The sequence below is a fragment of the Periplaneta americana genome, chromosome 13 (assembly GCF_040183065.1).
Source record: "Periplaneta americana isolate PAMFEO1 chromosome 13, P.americana_PAMFEO1_priV1, whole genome shotgun sequence".
In the NCBI taxonomy this organism is placed as follows: domain Eukaryota; kingdom Metazoa; phylum Arthropoda; class Insecta; order Blattodea; family Blattidae; genus Periplaneta; species Periplaneta americana.
In genome coordinates this window covers 53,251,473-53,264,370 of record NC_091129.1, presented here as the reverse complement: position 1 = coordinate 53,264,370, position 12,898 = coordinate 53,251,473, and the positions used below count along the sequence as shown (strand labels likewise).

At 34.5% G+C, this 12,898-nt stretch overlaps 1 protein-coding gene across 4 annotated transcripts in view; it reads left to right on the top strand.

Moving 5' to 3' along the window:
• Nucleotides 1-213: 213 nt before the first annotated feature.
• LOC138711906 (von Willebrand factor C and EGF domain-containing protein-like) overlaps nucleotides 214-12,898 on the top strand; it is a 216,975-nt gene continuing 204,290 nt past the window's right edge. For 3 of the 4 annotated variants that reach the window (XR_011335524.1, XM_069843209.1, XM_069843206.1), the window contains exon 1: nucleotides 229-562. Coding sequence is in view for 2 of the 4 variants with exons in the window: in XM_069843206.1 (XP_069699307.1) it covers nucleotides 477-562 (86 nt within the window). In the remaining 2 variants the exon portion in view is untranslated. Of the gene's footprint in view, nucleotides 563-12,898 lie in introns of all 4 variants that reach the window. The other variant, XM_069843205.1, reaches the window with a different exon arrangement.

Genomic DNA, 12,898 nt, shown 5'->3' with positions numbered 1-12,898 from the left:
CCGACCTCGTTGGTTAATACTTTGCCACCTATTGCTTTTCTTTGTAGGAATTATAGTATCTAGCGTCAAGCGGCTGACTCTTGAACCATCGAATAATGGCAATGAATACTCATTGCTCTACCTATAACCTTTGCAGTTACTTGATAGCGATCAATGTGGCTGTGATCTAGGTGGTTGTTTATGGTCATAGCTGGTTATATGCAAGATCAGTTGTTTTCTTACCAGCACTGCAGCAGAAAGTTGGTTGCGATCTCGTAAGCAACGGTTGCGATAATTCATTTAAACAGTCGATAAAGTAGAGTACGTTCGAATCCAGAATATTACGTTGGTATCGAGTTGTTCGTATGAATTTTCTTTATTAAGCAGTGAAATTATTATCAGTAATGGAGTTGTCATTGTATTAATAATTATATTAGATTGTTGACAATATTTGTGCACATAACCTATAATAAGAAAATACAGTTTGATTTTGTACAATGAAGCTATCAATATTAGTTGCAGTCATCATAATTCGCTATATGGTGACAGAATGTCATCTGATACCAAGGTCTGAAAGACTGTGGTAAGTATTACTAGTTTGACACTGTATTTGTGAGAAATGTTTCTCTTTTGCATCGTAGTCACTTTTCTGTTGATGACGGACAGAGGGGAAGGGTGCAATTCATGGTCTGGAGTTTATCCATAATTTACTATACCATTATTATTGAGCAGTGAAAGTAGATGACTAAGACTGATTCACAATAACGGAAATATTGTTAAAATAAATGTATTTAAATGTGAGCATTTACAATTAACTTTCACGTTCCCGTGCCCGGGCTCTGGCAAGCTTCTCGTTAATTATGAATGCTCACATTTAAATACGTTTATTTTAACAGTATTCCCGTTCCCGTTTCCGTTCCCGATTTATTGTGGACCAGCCTAAAGTCGTTTCGTCAATGTAGAGTATCCACCGCCCACTGAACGAATATTATATTGGTTAAACGAGCGTTGAGCGACTTCCGCCGATTTTGGAATAGACGCCGACGCACTTAGGTTAGGTTAGTTTAGTTTAGGTTTTTATTATCCCGTCAAGATGAAGGTGAAAGCGATTGAGTGTGATTTTTTGTTTTCTATGTTGGCAGTTCAAGTGCGTCGGTGTCTTTTCCAAAATCGGCGGAAGTCGCTCAACGCTCGTATCACCCAAGTTATATTAAATGTTTAGGATTAGTGTAAAACTGGCCTATGTCTCCTATAGTGGGCGGGACATAAGTAACATTCACCCTAATTTCAGATCGTCTTCATGTACATTGGATACTCAATACTGTATAGTTAATTATTGCATTGAGGTATGCCTCAACTAATATTATGCATGTATTTCTTACACACATTATACAGGGTGTAAATGGTATAAGTGCCATTATTTTAACTGGTGATTATCCATAGGAAGAAAAAATGTCCTTACAACTAATTATTAAAGTTTACAATAATAGACGTTTTGGAATGTTGCTGGTTGGGGAGAAGAGAGTTTAGAAGTACACAGTACAGCTCAAGCGGGGAGGAAGGGGTTTAGAAGTACACACTACAGCTCAAGCAGGGAGGAGGGGGTTTACACAGTAGAGCTCAAGTGAGTGCAGACATATCGGTACAAAACAGATGCTCTGTTCTAATGCAGGAGCGACCATGACAATACTATTGTTTACATAAAACGAACAGCAATCATTAATAGAACATTTTATGTAACAATATTGTTGCATTTTTTAATTGTACGTCTAAAGAATAAACAATAATGGTTTTCTGCACAAAATCACACGAACTTGTTTCTAATGCAACACTTTAATCTCTCTTGCTTCTGTAAAGCAGTATCATTTTTAAACAAATTTCTGGTTGTGTAATTATCGAAACGAGGTAAGAGACTTCTAATTTCTTATAATGTTGTTGTTTTCTAATGCCAGGTGTTTTACAATAAAGTCATTTGACCTCTTGCACTCCAATATTTTTCAAAGATATTATCATGACCAACCACTGAAGCACAGATTTTGAGGTGTTCCGAATACATTTCTTGGTTTGAGTTGCACAATGGACAGTTAGGGGACTGATATATTCCAATTCTATGCAGGTGTTTGGCCAAACAATCATGGCCTGTTGCCAATCTAAATGCAGCTACAGACGATTTTCGTGGTAAATCGGGAATTAACTGTGGATTTTGATGCAGAGAGTTCCATTTTTTTCCCTTGGGATTGTGTTATCAAATTTTGTTTGTTGAAGTCTAAGTATGTAGATTTAATAAATCTTTTCACAGAGTAATACGCAGATTTAGTAACAGGTCTGTAAGTAGCAGTGCTGCCCTTCTTTGCTAAAGCATCCGCATTCTCGTTTCCCAGGATTCCACAATGGGATAGTATCCATTGGAATACAATTCTTTTATTGAGTGATATTAATTGAGAGAGCATTTTATTTATTTCTGCTGTTTGAGATGAAGGTGTGTGTTTAGAGACTATTGATAGAATAGCTGCTTTGGAGTCTGACAATATAACTACATTCTTAAATTTATTAATGTGGCATAGAAGATTCCTGAGCCTTTCACTTATTGCAATGATTTCACCATCAAAACTTGTTGTTCCATATCCAAGAGATCTATAAAGTGAGAAGAGACAGCACGTAACACCTGCACCGGCACCTTGTTCTCTGGAGATCAAGGATCCGTCGGTGTATAAATGAAGCCAGTTTTTTGGAGGGTACCTAATATTAATTGTCTCTAAAGACAATTGTTTCAGTATTTCAGTGTTTACTTCTGATTTCAGTATTTCTTCTGTTAAATTTAGATTATATTCTATATTTAATAGAGTTAAAGGGTTTGGTTTAATTTGTAAGTTTTCTTTTAAATTCGGGATATTGATTTTCTGTTTTAATTCTTGAACAATGGATATGAAACTTTTTTGAGTTTTCAATCTACAGAGAGGACTGTATGAATGCCAATTGTTTCCTGGTAATCTGATAAGTTTTTCATATTGAATCAGTGCTTTTTCTTCTATTGTCATTTTGATGCTGTTAATATTAGTGAGGAATCTCATAGAATCTATTGGAGTTGTTTTGATTCCACCAGTAATGAGTCTGAGAACTTGGTTTTGAACATATTCTATGTCGTTTATGAAAGGTGAAGTAATTAAAATTTCTCCGCAGTATGTCAGCACTGGCTGTATAAACATTTTGTATGTAGTGTTCAGAGTATTCCTAGAGCATCCCCATTTCTTTCCTGCTAGTCTTTTTAAAAGGGAGAATCTTTTACGAGCTTTTTCAGAAATGTATTTCAAATGGTTGCTCCATGTTAACTTACTATCGAAAATAACTCCAAGATATTTGGATTCATAAGTCCCAGAAAGGTGTTGGCCATTGTATTGGATATTGAATTCTCTTTCTTTTTTACCGAGTGAAAATATTTGGTAGTTACTTTTGCTTAAATTGAGTGTCATCAAATTTGATGTATTCCATTCATGTAGTTGATTTAGAGCTTGAAGAGCAGAATTTTTAATTTTGTCTCTGTCTGTAAGATCCGGAAGTCCACAAAACTATATCATCTCCAAATAGTGCTGTTTTCATGTTTGATTCCTCTAATAGGGAGGGTAAGTCATTTATATAAATATTGAATAAAGTTGTGCTGAGGACAGCGCCCTGAGGTAGACCTCGATATGTTTGTCTGTAACTAGAAAGTGAGTTATTGAATTTAGTGGCAATGAATCTTTGACTAAGGAATTCTGATATCCATCTGAACATATTGCTGGAGATACCTAATTTCTGGAGTTTTAGTAATAATTTAAAATTTAATAATTTTTCTTATAATGTTGAGAAACTGGTACAAAATTTAGCCGATTAGGTAACCTTCTTTGAGGAAAACGTTGACGGTACATCCTTTTTGTCTCACTTGAATTATGACGACTTTCTCCATAAATTAATAACATATGATACTTCTAAACTGTGAATGTCATTGTAAGTTGTTTATTGAATACCCTGTACTGAACTGTCATCCACTCAACAGTAGAGCTATGGACAGGGAGCTTGAACTCAGCTGACTCGTACATGTCTGTGCAGAGTACTGTCTGCTGAACGTTGGTACATCTCTCATGCCAGAATGTTAACAAATTTAAGCATGCATTTTTATTTAATTTAATGAAAACGTAATAGAATACACAAATATTTATTTAATTAATATTAACTCTTTGCTATATGTACCTAATGATGTAATTGTTTACGTAATTTTACTAACGACATAAGTAATATAATGCAAATAAAATAACAAATTAAATATTTCTTTCTGGGAAAACTATCAAGTTTTGACCCTATGTTATATGGACATTTTTTGATCCTGTAGACCATACCCAACGACTGTGGAAAGGACAGCACTTATACCCATTACACCTTGTATACATTACCTCACTCATTTCGTTATCTCTTGTAGCATGATCTCACTCACAAACTGTGGTTGTACGACTATACTAACAACTAGCTACTAGCGCTTATCTCTTGCATTCAGGGGGCGCAAATTTAACTTGGGGGTGTAGTGTCTGCCATTAGACCAGTATATAATGATATTAAATATTCGTAGTAAAATCTCATCTCATGTGATTTGTTATGTAGAAACTGTTACGTGGTTTAAAAGTCTAGCATTCACTATGAATCAGAAGTTTGTAACTCTTTTTTTTCCTAGCAATGCAATTTTAATTCTTTCGCATAAATAGGCCTAGCTAAATTTTTGTAATGTAGGTATTTTTAACTCGAGTTTTATATATATTTTCTCCAATTTTTTTTTTTTTTAACTTGAATCTTTGTTCTCATTTGTTCATTTTCTCCAAGAACTAAAAATGTTTTTCACTTGGAAAGATAGTCAAGTCATTAGCACTCATCTCTTGCATTCAGGGGGCGCAAATTTAACTTGGGGGTGTAGTGTCTGCCATTAGACCAGTATATAATGATATTAAATATTCGTAGTAAAATCTCATCTCATGTGATTTGTTATGTAGAAACTGTTACGTGGTTTAAAAGTCTAGCATTCACTATGAATCAGAAGTTTGTAACTCTTTTTTTTCCTAGCAATGCAATTTTAATTCTTTCGCATAAATAGGCCTAGCTAAATTTTTGTAATGTAGGTATTTTTAACTCGAGTTTTATTAAAAATCTAGATTCATTTAGTACTAATCATAACACTATTAATTTTAATTATCATCATCATCATCTGGACATCATGTAAACAATTTTGCAAAATTTACAAACCTTGACCTTATCTTGTGTGAGTACATTATAGCCCTGATGATCTTTTGTGTTAAAAATCGAGATTCATTTAGTATAATCATAACAATAATTTTAATTACTATCATCATCATCTGCCAAATACTAGGCCTAGTGGCCTATTACAGTCTCTTGCCATGTTCAGAATGGTCAACCCACAGATCATCTTCCTCTGGGGACATCGTAGATACTGTAGCATCTGTTTTGATATCCTGGAACACTGCATTCTATTGACATGCTCTAACCAATTTTGTCAATAGTAACTTAATCATTTTAATACAAGATACAAATCAGATCTCCATCTATCCTCTCTTAGTCTCAGCTGTTATAAAAAGGAGAATTCACTATTCATGTTGTCTTCAATGCACTGCCGAATTATCTTAAAGATTTGAAGGGCCAAGATGGATTAGATTGTCTTGAACACTGAAGCCTGTTGGCTTATTGTATTTCTCCTGTCTTCATTATTCCTATGTATAAAGTTTTGTTCCTGTAATGAGTTCCAATAGCTTTTTACAAGGTATTTCTTTTGGAGATTTTCTTCTTGATTGATGCAGCCAAAAGGTATCTCCTATTGGCTAATTCATCACATTCAAAGATTATATGTGAGGCTGATTGTGCTCTTCATTACATAATCTGCATAGTGGTTCATCTTTAAAAATACCCATTGTGTGCAGATGTTTCCTCAGATGGCAGTGACCAGTTATTCTGATTTCCAGTCTGCTTAGATGCAGTATTTCAGCAGTTGATGATGGAGTAATTTTCTCCATCATAAATTTGCTGTATCGATGTCCATCCAGGTGAGTCCATCTACTTTGGTATCTTACATTAATCCACAACTTGATGACTCCCCTGGTTATGGTATAAGGAATGCCAAATACTGGTTCTGGTCCAGTAAATGGTTGCTCCGACCCTTTTTTTTTTTTTTTTTTGCTAAAGTGTCAAGCCAAGATAGACAGTTTAGAACGGAATTTACAAAATGTCACCACATTCTTCCCTTCTACCCAACTGTTGAATTGTTTATGCATATAAATTGAATTAATCTGCTTACTGTGTAGCCTATTAGATATGTTTGTATAATTTTTTACTTGTTTCACATCTCAAAGCTACATTGCTTATAATTATATTTGTTCTCTTTGAAAAGTCGCTTGAATTGCATTGATTTTAAGCCCTTTTACTTCGTTAGTTCCAATTTTATGAACAGAAGATTTTTATATTGATACAATGTTAGAATATTACATAAGAACAGAATTGAAAAATTAAATATTTCTTTACCTTTAATAATAATAATCCGTGGTGCTACAGCCCGTGAAGGGCCTAGACCGACCAGTCGGCTGCTGGCCTCACGTTCACATGCCGAAGCAGAGGTGGACGATCATCCGACCAGAATAGAGGTATCATGTGGTTAGTACGATGATCCCCCCAGCCGTTATAGCTGGCTTTCGCAACCGGATTTCGCTACCTATCGTAGCTCCCCAAGTGCATCACGATCCTGGGTGGGCACCAGTCCTATACACTGGCCGAAATTTCATGAGAAAATTTCTCCCCCATGAGGACTCGAACCAGTGCGCATTCTGTAATGCGAATCCTAGGCAGGATGCCTTAGACCACGACGCGACGTTTCTTTACCTTTGGTAATATTAAATTATCTGTCCAGAACTTATTGTTATTTTGAAATTTAATTCGAATTCTTATGAAGTTATTTTTGTGAGAGAAATATTTTGAAGCTCATGTGACACTATTTCAGACAGAACAGTTCTGAATTAGAAAAACTATAAGAAACAAGTGGACTCTAAAATATATCTCAATTAGTTACTAGTTAAGAACAGATATTCATGGTAGGCGTAGCTATTGAAAATACTTGTTGAAAAGACAAAGATGTGTATGAACAACATATGCAACATGGATTTCTTTTTCATTTAATTTAGATGCAACATATTGTATAATCAGAACTAGAAATTTGAATTTATTGAAACTTTGTGTTAGTGATATACATAATATAGGCCATAGGGTTATTCAAAAGTAATTACTTACTTACTTAGTCGTTCCTCTTCTACCACCTGTGGTGTAGAGGTTTTACAAAGAGCCTTCCAAATCTCACGGTCCTGAGCAATGGACCTTGCCTCTTTCCATTCAATCCCTCTCTTCTGCATGGTATCTTGGATACCTTGTTCCCAGGTCTGCCTCGGTTCAAAAGTAATTATGTAGCATAATATGTAGCTAGTTGGCGATGTATGCAATGGAGGGGGAAAGGAGCTGACCACTCTATTCCATTATCTCCTGGCCTATTTTCTCATAAGTGATGCCTTGTTGATATCACTTGTGAGGTTCAGACCTGTCTTTGGATAGTTGACTGAACAACAATTAAAAAATAAGTTACATTTTGAAATAGATATAAATTTTTTTAAAATTAAAGAAAATCAAAATGCTAACTCATTTATATGTATCGAACAACTAGATTTGTTCATTTATCACACACATTTATTTAGGTTAACATGGTAACAGGTTTTTTTTATAATGTGTCAAAAGTAAATTTACTTGTTATTGAATTTTTAAATCACTATCATTGACTGTGTTTTAAAATTTTCATGTAGGATATTCATACACCAGTTAAGCGATTGTTATGTAACATGCTTGGTGATCGCAAAATAAGCAGACATTTTCCTAATACCTGGCAAGCATATTCCCCTGATATCAGTCCAGTAGGTGTTTGGCTTGGAGTTATTTAAAAGACAGAGTTTTTTTAACTAATCTTACAATTGAATCGATTATTATTGAAAGGTCACATGTCCACTTTTTTGACAAATTGAGTTATGACCACCATCATAATCTTCTTAGTGTAGCACACCGTTTGCTGAAGAAAAGGCACAAGTATGTGCACCCTACCGAGTGTTACAGTGTAAAGAAGTTCCCGTTTAGTATTGAAAGGGCACATGTCCAGGACTTATTCATATTAAGAGAACTAAGAAGTTCTACAAAAAGATGGATGAAATGAAAAAGATCTGTAAAGAAAAGGAAGTAGTGCATGCAACTGTGTTTGATTACATGAAAAATCTGCCACATATACCAGTACAAGAAATATTTAATATGCGACAGTTATGGCTGATCATTTCCTGCATTACTTGCCTTTTAACACAAAAAGTGAATTGTATGTGAACCATGAAGGGATATCAAAAAAAGAATCAAATGAAGTGTGTTCTTTTATTATGAATTTCATAGAAAACAAATGTCCGCTTACTAAAAAAAAGTTACCGTATTCTAACATGTATGTGGAGGACAAAATCACACTTCCTACAGTTGCTAGATTTCTTTCTGCATTATGAATCACAGGCAGATTCTCAAAAATTGTTCAGGATTTTCCAGTGAGGGGATTTAGCTTTCTTCCTTATGATATGAGTTTTGGAACAATCAAACGTTTTCTCAGAAAGATAGACAGAGTCTACATGCCAGAACATTATGGTCAGTACATTGCTCAGTCAAGCAGAAAGGGAAACTTTATTGTTAACTACATAGAAACATCTCAAAAGATATTGGATTATAAAATTTGGTGGCCTAACTATTTTAAGAATACACCTTTATCAGTTGAATCATTAGGGAAAGGACTGCCTAAAGATCAGAAAATATACTTTTAAATTTCACTGTATTCAATGATGGTTTTTGATGTTAAGTCCCTGGATAGAGTGGTTGCATATGAATATATTGATGGAGTAATGACACACATTCAAGTTACTGCATAGAACTAATGTGATGGATCTTAATGACTTGAAACTACCAGTAAGTAAAGCATAAGTTATTATGGTAAAGCTCTAATAAATTAAGAAGAAAGTTGAAGATGTCAGCAAAATTATACAGTATGTAATTCTTGAATATCTTCAATTTTATGAAGAAATTCTCTAGTGGCCGACAGAGGAAAGAAACAATGAAGATGAATGAATATTTCAGAGGAAGTGTTTAATGAGGAAACTTAAAAGTTCTTATGCTTTTAAATTGCTTTATTTTAGAAATAAGAGATATTTCCTTAGCAAAATGTTCTTAACAGTTAAATTCTTGAGCATTTGTTAGTCAGTAATATTTAAAACACATTTAAGGACAAAAAATTCATTTCATTATGTTTTACTTACTGTTTATTATTAAAAGGGCAGAAGTCCATCATAAATATTATTTTTTTACAAGTGTCATGTTATCATTAGTTTATGCATGTAAATGTAACTTTACACCTCTGTCATCGAATAAAAAATATCTGATTTTATTACAAAGTAGATACCATTTGCAAAATAAACAGTTTTTTCCTTCTCCTGTAAAATTGATAAAAATGTACATGTGACCTTTCAAAAATAATCAATTCAATTACTGATGAACTAAAATATGCAATTTCGCAACAAATTGAAAATATTTTACCAGATCTATTAGTAAATGCTGTTCACAACATAGAAGAAAGATTGTTGCTTGTTGAAGAACAAAATGGCCAACATATTCAACATTTAAACTGACTCCAATAAACCCCATATCTTTATGAGTATAAGTTTGTTATTGTTTTATGTATATCTTACTTCTTACAAAGATTATGACGACGTCAAAATGTAACTTACTTTTGAATAACCTTGTATATGAAGAGTCCAAGGGAAAAACAAAGTCACAATTCTCTTAAGGATGATGTCATTATCTAATTCAGTAATTCAGTATATTACTGCAAAATGTATTGTATCCCTAATGAAAAAGAAGGAAATGACGACTGTATATGTGGTGATGATTCTCCTTTACCAGTCCTGATAAGAAAAACACATACATTTTTCAGGAATATACTGAATTAGATGATGACGCCATCTTTAAGAGAATTGTGACTTTGATCGTTTTTCCCCTGTACTCTTCATATGGATAATGTCTATTTCCACAGTTAAATGTTTATTGAAGTTATTCTTTAGTCATTAGCATATGCCTAATGGACTACGGCTGACTTGGTCACGACATATTTTAGCGCAGTTTCTGGCTGTGAAGCCAGATTTATTGATATAATTGTTTATATTGTATTTATAATATAAAGCTATCAATTTAATTACAATACACACTTGATCTAGGTCACAATATTGAGGACAATAATGTTTAAAAATATGCCTGGTTTTTAGTCTTAACCTATTTATCACCAGGATATTGTAGAACATTGTTTTATCTTGCAATGCAATGTGGAGAAAAAACTCTTTACAATACCGGTACCGGTAACTTAATATGTGTGTACAGTTACATCGAAGCTTACAGAATGACTGAAACAAAACTGTATTGATTGTTATCTACTAAACTATCGAAATTAATTTCAGTTCACATCTAAATATATTTGGAGGGAATTATTATTAGATTACATTAAAAAATTAGCAATCATGATTGATAATGGAAAATACGAGAGGATTAGGATATCAATACAGAAGCTAAGAGGATGTAAAAAAAATTAGCTAAAATAAGGGAGTGTTGGTCATTCTAATATACGCGGGTCACTCCAAAAATAATGTAGGCCTACAACATTTTTAAATTTATTTTTTTATTCTACACCTCTGCAATTTATGGAGGTCATAGATACTTCCTTCCTGCTTGTATTCAAATTTAATTTAAGTCGTTCCCATGAGTGGTGCCATGATAGCACTCCTTCAAGATGGCTGCTGTACTTGACATTTGTCAGAAGCAATGTACTGTTATCAAGTTCCTGTGCTGTGAGAACGAGACAGTGGGAAACATTCACAAGAGGTTGAAAAATGTGTATGGAGATGCAGCTGTTGATCGCAGTATGGTTAGTCACTGGGCAAGCAGATTATCTGGTGGAAGAGGGCACACCAATATTTGGGATACTCCTTGCAGTGGCAGATCCTGCACTGCATGAAGGCTTGACAATATGCAGCACGTTAACAACATGGTTGTGGCTAACAAACGCATAACAGTGAAAGAATTGTCACTTCAAGTTGGAATAGGAGAAGCAAGTGTGTGCAGAATATTGAAACAGTTGGGGTTAAAAAAGGTATGTGCTAGGTGGGTTCCGAGGATGTTGACAGAAGCCCACAAAGAAACCCGAAAAACAGTTGCGAACTTTTGGACCAGTATGAGAATGGTGGAGATGACTTTCTTGCAAGAATTGTGATAGGAGATGAAACATTGCTCCACCATTTTCAACCGGAGACAAAGAGACAGACAATGGAGTGGCTTCATGCAAATTCACCAAAGAAAAAGAAATTCAAAACCGCACCTTTGGCAGGAAAAGTTATACATCTGGTAATGAGTATGATCTGATCAGTAATGGCAACAACAGTGGTGTGTTGATAATGGAAATGATGGTGGTAGTAATGTTAAAATGGATTTGAGGGAGGTGGGATATGATTGCAGAGACTGGATTAATCTTGTTCAGGATAGTGACTGATGGCGGGCTTATGTGAGGGCGGCAATGAACCTCCGGGTTTCTTAAAAGCCGTAAGTAAGTAATCATAGGTGCCGACTGTCTGAAATATTAAAGGAGCAAAACTCTGCACAAAAGTCCGAGAGTTCACCACTGTGGAGTAATGGTTAGCATATCTGACCATGAAACCGGCGGTCCCGGGTTCTGATTTTTCGTATAGTACCCATGGAAATTGTTTAACCCAAGATGGTTGAAAACTGTGGCCTTTATACACTATCTTTTCCCTTTCACTGCTTTGCTCACTCTTCATTGATCCTGGCAGCAATGATGAACATGAGTTCTTTATTGGTTTTACTGCTACTACAACAACCCAATTTATCTTTCCATTCCGTTCATTACAGTTTTATTTTTGGACAGTTTTCCTTAGTAATAATAGTTGGATTGCAATCGCTGATCATTTAACAAGCCCACAGGCATGATGATAATCACAAAAACGATCACTAAAACTGCATGTTGATAACAGTTCTAAATTTCGAAACAAATTTAGCCTAATTGTTTATAAGAAAATGTTGAATATTAATAATAATTTGTTAATTGATATTAGGCAAAAATACAGGTGAATTCACTGTTCATTTGAACTGTTAATTTCATATTATTATTTCCGCTTGGTAATCCTTATACTTATGACCATTACTGTTTGATAACGATTGAAAAATTTGAACTGGACTGGAAAAAGTGTGGATCATAGACAAAGAAGTGCATGTGTTTCATCCATCTCAAATGCAGGAGGAAAGAAAGGAGGAGAGCATTATGAGTTATGTCAATAACGTGTTCATTGTGGCAGCTGGCCATTCTATAGATTTGCAATAACCATTCTTGGCTTATGCCCTAGTTCATCTTTCAAACAAATTAATTATTTTTTTTTAAAATGAGGAATCTGTCTTCGATTATTTGTGGGAACGAGGCCTCTCTATTAATTTTATTGAGGAGGCAACCCCCTTGGCTCTAAGTAGGCCTACCTTGCCCCCCCCCCACTCCCCCAAAGTCGGCACCTATGATAGTGATGGTTACCAGGGCTTGAAAAATGGACTCGTCTCTTCTTCTGTGATGAGTGAAAATTTTTACTTGACGAGTAAAAAAAGATTCAAATTTTTTAATTATGCTTCTGCAGTTCGACCATGTTGACTAGTGAAATTTTTGCTTACTAGTGAGTCACCATTAAATTTTAAAAGCCCTGGTGGTCACAGTGATGAAAGTATACTATATAAA